General features: G+C 48.3%; 1 protein-coding gene across 1 annotated transcript; it reads left to right on the top strand.

Annotated features, from left to right (window-relative positions):
• Nucleotides 1–11,236: 11,236 nt before the first annotated feature.
• On the top strand, nt 11,237–11,698 carry LOC127321398 (secreted RxLR effector protein 161-like). Its single transcript, XM_051350442.1, has one exon. The coding sequence runs from the start codon at nt 11,237–11,239 to the stop codon at nt 11,696–11,698; it is 462 nt and encodes a 153-aa protein (XP_051206402.1).
• The last annotated feature ends 265 nt before the right edge of the window (nt 11,699–11,963 follow it).

Genomic DNA, 11,963 nt, shown 5'->3' with positions numbered 1-11,963 from the left:
GAGGAGTGGCGAGGTGTAGCAAAGGGGAGAGGCTTGGGGTGGCTTATATAGGAGAGGGTGGCATAGAATGGACGCGGGCATGCGATGGACTCGGCCAACGGGAGGGCGTGCGTGCGGTGGCAGTGGCCAATGGAGGAGCGCGGGCTGACGTCGGGGCAGTGGAAGGAGGTGATGTCCCAGGGCTGGCGTTAGCAGGAGAAGGGGCAGGCATGGAGAAGGAAGACGTGGATGGTTCTCCGCCTCAGCTTGGTGCGAGTGCGGCATGGTTCGAGCACAAGCAGGTCGGGCTAGCGTGCATGCGTGTTGCGTTGCGTGGCTAAGTGGTGTGTGTCCGCGTTCTGGGCGCTAGGGAGGTCTTCTACGCGCGTGAGGACGGTGTGTCCAAGGTTGGGTCGAGGGGGTCAGTGCGCGCGACGTGGTGACCACGTCCAAGCCCAGCAGGGTTGAGTGGGATGCAGTGCAAGCGAGGCCTCGGGAGTGTGCATGTTATCTGAATAATCCTGTCTGTCGTCAGTAGTTTCTTCAGTTAGGATATCTGAACTTTACGTTTTTCAGTTAAGGTAGTTTAGGCACTTGCTGCGTTTGTGCGAGCTGTGCAGCATCGGGATCCTTATCCCTGATTTGTAGCATCGTGACCCAGCACGATCGGCCTCGTGGGATGGCGCGAGTTTACCGCATCGTGCACCTAGGTAGGATCACGTCTTTATTTCTGTTGTGAATAAAGAGAGAAGACCAACGAGAAAAGCCGCAAGGTTTACACGGCACAAAACTTCCCTCTGTACTCTCTGTGTGTGATCGGAGTTTGCAGGTCTGAAACTCACATCTGGTATCAGAGCCACGTTAGAGCTTTGAGGGACCATGGTGGACGACGGAGGAGGTACCACGGCGGCAGGCGCTGCGGCGGGCCAGGCCGCTGCCGGCGCGACAGCTCCAGGCGCTACTGCACCAACGGCAGGCAGATCGCCTCCGCCGCGACGATCGGAGACTCCCACGCGGACACGGAACCAGAGCCGCGGGCGAAGCCGTACACGAAAGAACAACAAGGAGATCGTCGTGCGCGAGACGATGTACCAGGAGTGACCGGCGGTGCAGGCCGGGGTGCTTGTGTGGCCCATGCTAACCTCCACCAACTACATCGAGTGGGCGCTCTTTATGCAGATCAACATGGAGGCCTGCGTGTTGTGGGACGCGGTGGAACGAAACGCGCCAAGCGTGCCCGTCGACAAGGCCACCCTCGCTGCGATCATGCGCGCCGTACCGGCGGACATGCACGCCGCGCTTCTGGTGAAACGCACGGCGAAGGAGGCGTGGGATGTCGTGAAGATGATGCGGGTCGGCGTGAACCGCGTCAGGCAGGCGACGGCGCAACGACTCCGAAAGGAGTTCGAGGCCCTCACGTTCCGCGAGGGCGAGTCCTTGGACTCGTTCGTGATGCGGATCACGGGGATCGTCAACAACCTCCACTGCCTCGGCGATCAAGTGGAAGAGGTGAGGGTCGTCGAGAAGATCCTGCGTGAGGTGCCCAAGGAGTACGCGTCGATGGCGTGCTCCATCGAGACACTGCTCGATCTGAGCACGGTCTCCGTCGAGGAGATGTTCAGACTCCTGCGCTCCAGCGAGGTACGGGGCGGAGGATCCTCGTCGACAACGAACAACGGCGTCGCCAACGTGAACAAGGTCAACGGCACGCCAATAACCGCAACGGCAACGGAGGCAAGAAAGTCAAGTCCAAGGCCAAGAACGGCTACGACCGTGGCGGCGAGCGCGACATGAGCATGGTAAAGTGTTACAACTGTAATAACAAGGGCCATTTCTCTAAGCAGTGTTCGGAGCCGCCACGTGAACGAAAGGGGCGGGCAAACCTCGCCCAAGAGCAGAAGGAGGAGGAAGAGGCAGCTCTCCTCATGGCGCGCATCGGTGAAGCCGTCCTGGCCGCACCAAACGTGCGTGGTGGCGAACTCGTTCTGCTCAATGAGAAGCGCTCTAGAGCGACCTCGACGAAGGGGCCCGGCCGCTGCGATACATCGTGGTTCCTGGACTCAGGTGCCAGTAACCACATGTGTGGCCGGCGCGAGTTCTTCTCCGAACTCGACACGAGCGTGCACGGCTTCGTCAAGCTCGGTGACGACACCTCCGTGGAGATCGAGGGACGCGACACGATCCTCTTCAACTGCAAGAGTGGGGAGCACATGACCCTGTTCGAAGTCTACTTCCTCCCCAAGCTCTACAGCAGCATCATCTCTCTGCGACAACTTGACGAGATCGGCTTCGACACCCACATTCTTCATGGCTGGCTCAAGCTGCAGGACCAAGAGGGGCATCTACTCGCGCGCGTGCCACGGAGCCATGGCAGGCTCTACATCCTCCACCTCAAGCTGGCGCAACTGGTGTGCCTTGCTGCGCATGGCGACGAGGATGCATGGCGCTGGCACGCGAGATATGGGCACATGCACTTTGATGCCATGCCCGCCTTGCACGTAGGGACATGGTGCATGGACTTCCCCTGCTCAGTGAGATCGATCGCCTCTGCGACGCCTGCCTCACCGGGAAGCACAAGCGCGTGGCGTTCCCACGTCAGGCGCACAACCGTGCAAGTGAGCAGTTGGGCTTGGTGCACGCTGATCTCTGTGGCCCCATCAACCCACCGACGCCAGGAGGAAAACGATACTTCCTCCTACTGGTGGACGACAGCAGCCGGTTCATGTGGGTGCACTTGCTGGCCATGAAGGATCAAGCATCTGCGGCGATCAAGAAATTCCAAGCCGCAGCCGAACTCGAGAGCGGGCATAAGCTCAAGATGCTCCGCACGGACAGAGGAGGTGAGTTCACCTCCAGGGAGCTTGGATACTACTCTGATCATGGCGTCCAACGGCAGCTGACGGCGGCGTACACCCCACATCAAAATGTGGTGGTCGAGCGCCGGAACCAAACGGTCGTCGGCATGGCACGGTGTCTGCTCAAGGCGAAACAGGTGCCCGCAAGGTTCTAGGGAGAGGCCATTACGACCACGGTTTATCTCCTGAACCGTGGCACTACGAAGAGTGTCGCCGGAAAAAACGGCCTACGAGGCCTGGCACGGCCGTCGTCCCAGCGTGCAGCACCTGCGCGTGTTCGGTTGCGTGGCGCACTAATACGTCGCAAGCGTATCTATAATTTTTGATGTTCCATGCTTGTTTTACACAAATTACTATATGTTTTAAGGGACTAACCTATTAATAGTTGCAAAAGTGCACAAGTTCTTGGTTTCAACTTTGTTGTGCAGGAAATAGGCAAATATGGAAGGAAACAGCTCATTATGGCGAAATCTGAAATTTCCCGGAATCTGTCCCTGCTGAACACTTTTCAAACATCGCTTCGAAACTCCATCAAAATGACGTCCAATGGAAAAGTCGTAAACTACAAAGTCGTAGAGAATTTCAAACCGAACAATTTGGACATCTTATTCGTCCACAGAGGATAACAGATGCATCCGGCAGAGCAGAATTACTGCGGAGGTTCGTGCAGTCTCGGTACTCCGAAAGTTGGTGACGTATTTGACACAAACTCTTTCCATACCTGGATATTTCGGCTCAGCCACAAGTTGTGAGGCTCATGAAGGACAGAGGGGAGTTCTATGAAGGTTCTAGAGGTGCCCAAGAGCCCTTGGATCAAAGGGGCATCCATCCCATGGCCTAGATTGCATGTCCAACACTATATACTGATGGGAAACCCTATTTTTGGAGGCCCCCAAGCATTGTCACGAAAATCCTCCTCCTTCGCAGCAGCCAAGGAGGGGGAAACACTCATCTACACCAGTACCAACTCAAGGAAGAAGAAGGCTAAGGGGTGGTGCTCCCCCATGATGCCGGCGGCGGGGAAGGAGTCCCCCGCGCCGCCGCCGGCGCCGCCCACGCCTCCGCCTCCCGGCTGAGCCCCTCTCTGGCGTCTTCACCGCCATCTCCATCACCAACTCCTCATCGTATTCAGTGGTCCATCCTCTCACAAACCTCTGTACTGCCCTATGTAAACATGGTGTTTGATGCTATAAGTTATAATCATATGATCTATGTCATGTTGCCATAGTTTATTTGTTCATTGATTGATTGGTTGTTTCTCTTTGGTTCATTAGAGTTGTATGTTGATATGTTATCGTCCTTGGTGCCCATTATATTTGTGCGTGCATGGATCAAGCACCATAGGGTTGGTAGTACTTGTATACTAGAAGGAGGAAGTTCTGCCGGAGTGACAGAAACCTGAGGACGCGAACCGGATAGTTGCATGTATGGGAGTAAAAGGACAATTTACTTAAGGCTATGGTCAGGGAAACCTTAATGCTTGCTAGTATTTACGGATCTTTGCTAGCAAGCCAATCATATAGTACTTGTAATCCCGGAGGGAGAGCATGTATATTTAGCCTCTCCTACAAAGAAAGTTGCATCCAAGACATTGAACCCAAGATCCTCACTAATTGATCTTGGACAAAGCCACCACTATTACCACCGCCTTTCCACACTCATGGTACTGTTAGTTTAGTTTGTTTTATTGCTGCAGCACTAACATTTATTCCGTGTATTTTATTGTTCTGCAAAGTCACCTCTCATACTCATTATCGCTCTAGTTTTATTTCCTAGATATTGCAAACGCTTGGTGTGCGTAGAGTTGTATCAGTGGTTGATAGAACTTGAGAGAATGTTTATCCTACCTTTAGCTCCTTGTTGGGTTCGACACTCTTACTTATCGAAAAGGCTGCACGCGATCCCCTATACTTGTGGGTTATCAAGACCTTTTCTGGCGCCGTTGCCGGGGAGCCATAGCGTAGGTGAATATTTTCGTGTGCACTTGTTTGTTTTATCTCTAAGTAGTTTTACTTCCTGTACCTAGTTGTTCTCTATCTCTTGTATGGATAGGGAATGCGAATTACAAAAAAATTAGTTGTACTTCTTATATAAAAAAATAAAAAATGTTTTCAGAAAAGAAAAGTGATTGGAAAGATGAGTAATGGTGAAGTGGGGGTCAACCTTGAACACTTGTGTTCATGCCTGCGAAACCAAAAAAATTCTTTCCATGGAAACTTTTCATTAAAAACTTGTAAATAGTGTATATAGTGTATATAGTGTACATATCCCGCTGTAATTAGAATGTATAGATAACCCCTAGTTTGTTATGCAACATTGTCACTATGCTGTCTAGAAAACAGATTTCCTGTGCTCCACTGTAGAAATTTTTAAAAATCACCAGAACGTGATCTTCATCTGAAATTTCCTGAGTGCATAGTAGTGCTTGCTATCTAACTTCCGTTAGTTCTGAATTTTCTGATTTAAGGTACGTAGACAGATCTAATAATTCAATCTTTACGGACTGATTCTGTTGAGACAGATTTCCTGTGTTGTGCTGCAAAAATTCGTGAAAAATCTCAGTATGGCATTTTGATCTGAAATTTTTTGTGCATAGACCTGAGGTTATGATCTGTCTTTCATTAATCATGAGTTTTTCGATTTGAGTTACGTAACTATCTCATTGAGTGACATCTTTACATAGTGTTCAGTTTTGACAGATTTCTATTCTCTTTGTTTAAATATTGTACTTAGGATTCAAAAGTTTCCTTCGTTTTCGACGTACGATTGAAATAATAAGAAACCTCAGTATTACAGTAGTTAAATATTTGATAGATTTTATAGAAATTAGGAATACTTGAACACTTGTGAATTTTATTTAATGAGTACTAACCTACTAATGAGTTTTGTGAAGCTTTATGTGGATGCAGTTTTTAAGTTCCAATCAATATGGTGATATGAGATGAGTAAGAGGATGCAAGAGCTCAAGCTTGGGGATGTGTAGATGGATCCCAAGAGAATATTTAAGAAGATGCAAATATCTAAGCTTGGGGATGCCCAAGGCATCCCCCTATTCATCAACCAACATGAGGCTGTCTCCTTCAAACTCAATATTACCCATACACATAATTGCCTCTAATGGTAAGAAAGTGTTATTTGGGAGATTTGCAATCTTGTTTACTGTTTCTGGTTCGTCACAAGAAAAATCGCCAAAAATCACCAAAACGTAAGTTTGATCTGCCAATTTGCGAGCATCTTCCCTAGGTATTTATCTAACTTTCATTAGTTCAGAGTTTTTCGAGTTACGCAGCGTAACTATTTTTCAAAAATAAAATTTTATGAACTGTTCTGTTTTGACAGATTCTTGCACTGTTTTGCATTTGCATCTTTTTGCCAACCTTTTTGAGTTCTCTTGATCAAAGAACCTTATTGAAGTTGTACTACAGTAGCTAATGATTATTAAAATGCTTTTCATACGTTATACTGAACTTTGTAGATTTGATTAATATTATCATTGCACTAACGCTGCTAATGAGATTTGTGATTAGTTTTGTATGAAGGAAGTTTTCAAGTGTAGGAAAGAAGAATGATGAGATGAGATGAAGAATGGAAAAAAGCTCAAGCTTGGGGATGCCCATGTCACCCCAAAATATATTCAAGAAGTACAAGCCTCAAAGTTTGGGGATGCCCAAGGCATCCCCTTCTTCATCAATAAAAATATCAGGTCCTGTTTCTATTCACTATATTTTTATTGCTTCATATACTATGTGTTATTCTTGGAGCGTCTTTATTTTCTGTTGTGTATTTTATTTTCAATAAAGTGGGCACCATCATACCATGTTTGTTTGGGAGAGAGACACGCTCCGTTTTAATTGTATGAACGCTCTAGTTTTCACTCTTATTGTTCAACGAACGTTAATTTTATTTTTGCTAGTACTGCGTTTAGCTCTGGTTTTTCACTCCTATTTTGTTCAGAGCTTGTTAGTATGCTTCAGTTATATATGATTAGCTCTCTGATCTTTAATAAATATTATAAATGAGAGTTGTTTCAAATAAGTTGATTGGTGTTGGATACGAGTAAAAAGGTTTCATATTAATAGTGATGCAAATGGAAGATCTCCTCTGATGTTTCAATTGGGTTGAATTGATCATTCAATTTAGACTTTTAATATCACCATATGCTTTAATTAATAAGTTTTGTCGCTATGCATGATTATGACCATTATTGCTCTCTTAGTTGGTCGCTATCTTTCTTTTTGATAGCCTTCATTCTGTACTGAGTATGATCTCTACTCCTACATCCAACCACCAAAGACCAAAATATGCCAAAAGTGTCCACCATACCTACCTATATGTGGTATTTCACCGCCACTCCAAGTAAATTAACATGTGCTACCTTTAAAACCTTCAAAATAATTCCTTGTTTTTGCAATACATTGCTCATGGGAAAGTAGCCTAAAAAATATTGTGATGAGGAATATGTCACTTAGGTATCTTTGTTCTTATAAGCTGCTTGTTGTGTGGCAACCATGCTGACATGGGGACACCATCATCATATTTTTGATAAATATCATGTGAGTTACTATGCATGTCCGTCTTGTGTGAAGTAAACGAGATAACCATGATAAAAGGTTAGATTATGCATATTGTTAGAGAAGAACATTGGGCCGCTAACCAAAGCCATGTTTACATGGTGGAAGTTTCAGCATGGACATTAAAACCTCAAAAATCTCTTATGAGAAATTTATGTTGCCAAAAGCTTTAAGCTTAAAGAGGAGTCCATTTATCTGTTGTCCATTTTGTCCCGGTATGGATGTCTAAGTTGAGAATAATCAAAAGCGAGAAATCCAATGCGAACTTTCTCCTTAGACCTTTGTACATGTGGCATGGAGGTACCCTTTGTGAAACTTGGTTGAAACATACGTAATGCGATGATAATCCAAGGAAATCCGAGCTAATTAGTACAAGGTGCGGGCACTATTAGTATTTTACGCATGAGGCTTGCAACTTATAGGAAGTTTTATACATAACCTACATTACTTATTGCTACCGTTGACACAATTGCCTCTCTTAAAATTTTATATCTCTATGTTTTCAAAATAAAAAGCTCTAGCACATGTTTAATCTCTGCTTCCCTCTGCGAAGGGCCATTCTTTTACTTTTATGTTGAGTCTTCATCTTCTAAGTTATATGCACCGTCTTATGAGAGCATAGTTGTCATTCTTAGTTCTATGTGCATGGTCCCAAAATTATTATTGATTGAATCATGAATGTGTTATTAATTGTTCTTAAATTATTTGTATCTAGTCATCCTTTGAACTTTGAAGGTGCATGTCACCTAAAAAATTATTCTTTTTATCACTTACCTACTCGAGGACGAGCAGGAGTTAAGCTTGTGGATGTTGATACGTCGCTAACGTATCTATAATTTTTGATGTTCCATGCTTGTTTTACACCAATTACTAGATGTTTTAAGGGACTAACCTATTAATAGTTGCAAAAGTGCACAAGTTCTTGGTTTCAACTTTGTTGTGCAGGAAATAGGCAAATATGGAAGGAAATAGCTCATTATGGCGAAATCTGAAATTTCCCGGAATCTGTCCCTGCTGAACATTTTTCAAAGATCGCTTCGAAACTCTATCAAAACGACGTCCAATGGAAAAGTCGTAAACTACAAAGTTGTAGACAATATCAAACCGAACAATTTGGACATATTATTCGTCCAGAGCGGACAACGGATGCATCCAGCAGAGCAGAATTACTGCAGAGGTTTGTGCAGTCTCGGGACTCCGAAAGTTGGTGACGTATTTGACACAAACTCTTTCCATACCTGGATATTTCGGCCCAGCCACGAGTTGTGAGGCTCATGAAGGACAGAAGGGAGTTCTATGAAGGTTCTAGAGGTGCCCAAGAGCCCTTGGATCAAAGGGTCATCCATCCCATGGCCTAGATTGCATCTCCAACACTATATATTGATGGAAAATCCTATTTTTGGAGGCTCCCCAGCATTGTCATGAAAATCCTCCTCCTTGGCAGCAGCCAAGGAGGGGGAAACACTCATCTACACCAGCACCAACTCAAGCAAGAAGAAGGCTAAGGGGCGGCACTCCCCCATGATGCCGGCGGCGGGGAAGGAGTCCCCCGCGCCGCCGCCGGCGCCGCCCACGCCTCCGCCTCCCGGCGCTCCTCCCTGAGCCCCTCTCTAGTGTCTTCACCGCCATCTCCATCACCAAGTCCTCATTGTATTCAGTGGTCCATCCTCTCACAAACCTCTGTACCGCCCTATGTAAACATGGTGTTTGATGCTACAAGTTATAATCCTATGATCTATGTAATGTTGCCATAGTTTATTTGTTCATTGATTGATTGGTTGTTTCTCTTTGGTTCATTAGAGTTGTATGTTGATATGTTACCATCCTTGGTGCCCATTATATTTGTGCGTGCATGGATCAAGCACCATAGGGTTGGTAGTACTTGTATACTAGAAGGGGGAAGTTCTGCCGGAGTGACAGAAACCTGAGGACGCGAGCGGATAGTTGCATGTATGGGAGTAAGAGGACCATTTACTTAAGGCTATGTTTGGGGAAACCTTAATGCTTGCTAGTATTTACGGATGTTTGCTAGCAAGCCAATCATATACTAATTGTAATCCCGGAGGGAGAGCATGTATATTTAGCCTCTTCTACATAGAAAGCTGCATCGAAGACATTGAACCCAAGATCCTCACTAATTGATCTTGGACAAAGCCACCACTATTACCACCGCCTTTCCATACACATGGTACTGTTAGTTTAGTTTGTTTTATTGCTGCAACACTAAAATTTATTCCGTGTATTTTATTTTTCTGCAATGTCACCTCTCATACTCGTTATCGCTCTAGTTTTATTTCCTAGATATTGCAAACGCTTGGTGTGCGTAGAGTTGTATTAGTGGTTGATAGAACTTGAGAGAATGTTTATCCTACCTTTAGCTCCTCGTTGGGTTCGACACTCTTACTTATCGAAAAGGCTACACGCGATCCCTATACTTGTGGGTTATCACGCACGTCAAAGTCACGCGCCCGAACCTGTAGAAGCTGGAGGACAGAAGCACTCCAATGGTGGTGCTCGGCTACGAGCCGGGATCGGCCGCTTACCGCGTCTACGACCCCGCCAAAAACAAGGTGCACGTCTCCCGCGACGTTGTCTTCGACGAAGAGGTGACCTGGGACTGGGTTGGCATGGAGTAAGGAAAGGAATGAGGCGCTGGCACGTTCGTCGTCGAGCACCTCGTCATTCCCGTGGCCGACCCTGGCGCTGGCGGGAACGCGACGCGCTCTGAGTGCGCACCGGACACACCGTCTGGGAACGCAACGCGCTCTGAGCGCGCACCAGACGCACGGACCAGGAACATGACGCGCACTAGGCACGCCAACGACGAGGACTGGCACCCCACAGATCAGGGAATGGGGAGCACTTCCTCACCCACGTCGCCAGCCACACCACCACCGCCCGTGGTGGAATTTTCCACCCCACAATCGAACGCGTCACAGCCCTCTCCTGGAGAGGAGGCGCCTCGCCGCTACCGCACCTTGGAGAACCTCTTCGACGCCACCTAAGATGTGAGTCCAGAGGATGACGACATGATCTATCTCCTCAGCACTGAAGAGGCAGCAACCTTTGCCAAAGCAGAGAAGGACAAGGTGTGGCACGCGGCGATGCTGGAGGAGATGGCAAGCATCAAAGCCAACGAAACCTGGCAGTTGATGCAACTGCCGCCAGGGCACCGAGCCATTGGTCTCAAAATGGGTTTACAAACTCAAAAAGGACTCCAATGGCGAGGTGGCAAAGCGCAAGGCCCGGCTGGTGGCGAAGGGGTACGTGCAGCGACAGGGGGTGGACTTTGAGGAAGTTTTCTCCCCTGTCGCGAGAATGGAGAGCGTGCGCGTCATGATCGCTCTCGCTGCTCACCATGGGTGGCCCATTCACCACATGGACGTGAAGACGACCTTCTTGAATGGCGACCTGCTCGAGGAGGTGTACGTGGAACAGCCTCCAGGTTTCATCGTCGATGGCAAGGAGGACAATGCGTTGAGGTTGAGGAAGGCGCTCTATGGCCTCCGTCAGGCGCCGCGGGCCTGGAACACGAAACTTGATGCGAGCCTTAATTCCATGGGGTTTGTTCGCAGCAAGGCTGAGCACGCGGTGTACCAGCGCGGTGGAGGAGAGGAGATGCTGCTCGTCGGCGTATACGTCGATGACCTCGTCATTACCGGAGCATCCATTGAGGAGGTGGAAAGATTCAAGTAGGAAATGACGCGCCTTTTCAAGATGAGTGACTTGGGCGAGCTCAGCTTCTACCTGGGCATAGCGGTGCAACAATGAGGAGGCACGATCACGCTCCAACAGACTGCATACGCAAATAAGTTGTTGCAGCGCGCAGGCATGGAGGAGTGCAATCCTTGCTCCGTGCCGATGGAGGCGCAACTGAAGCTGAGCAGATCAGGCGCCGGAAATCTGGTCGACGCCACCCACTACCGCAGCATCGTAGGAGGTCTCAGCTATGTTGTTCACACAAGGCCTGACATCTCCTATGCCGTCGGCTATGTGAGCCGATTCATGGAGGCGCCCACCTCTGAGCATCTTGCAGCAGTGAAGCATTTGCTATGGTACGTGGCGGTGACTCTATCCTACGACATCGTCTACGGACGAGGACGGGGTGCTCCAAACCTCCTGGGCTTCAGCGACGCTGACCTGGCAGGCGATGTCGACGATCGGAAGAGTACGGCTGGAATGATCTTCTTCCTTGGACGAAGCCCGGTTAGCTGGCAGTCGCGGAAGCAACGCGTGGTGGCAGCGTCATCTTGTGAGTCCGAGTACATCGCGGCCTCAACCACGGTGTGCTAGGGATTGTGGCTCAGCCGTCTCATTGGCGAGCTGCTGAACGAAGAACCGAGGGCGCCGATGTTGTTGATCGACAACAAGTCGGCGATTTCCCACATCAAGAACCCCGTGCTTCATGATCGTAGCAAACACATCGACCTCCGCTACCATCTGATCCGTGATTATGTAGAGCGGGGTGAGCTCGACGTCGACTACGTCAGCACGGAGGCCCAGCTCGCCGACATTTTGACAAAGGCTCTAGGACGCATTCGTTTCCAGGAGCTGAAGA

Source organism: Lolium perenne, unplaced genomic scaffold (assembly GCF_019359855.2).
Source record: "Lolium perenne isolate Kyuss_39 unplaced genomic scaffold, Kyuss_2.0 unplaced98, whole genome shotgun sequence".
NCBI lineage: Eukaryota > Viridiplantae > Streptophyta > Magnoliopsida > Poales > Poaceae > Lolium > Lolium perenne.
Note: the sequence above shows the minus strand (reverse complement) of the source record. Positions and strands in the feature narration are given on the sequence as shown.

Bases quoted from the DNA above. Each gene is read 5' to 3' on its own strand.
- LOC127321398 (XM_051350442.1), top strand. From the start codon at position 11,237: ATGGAGGAGTGCAATCCTTGCTCCGTGCCGATGGAGGCGCAACTGAAG.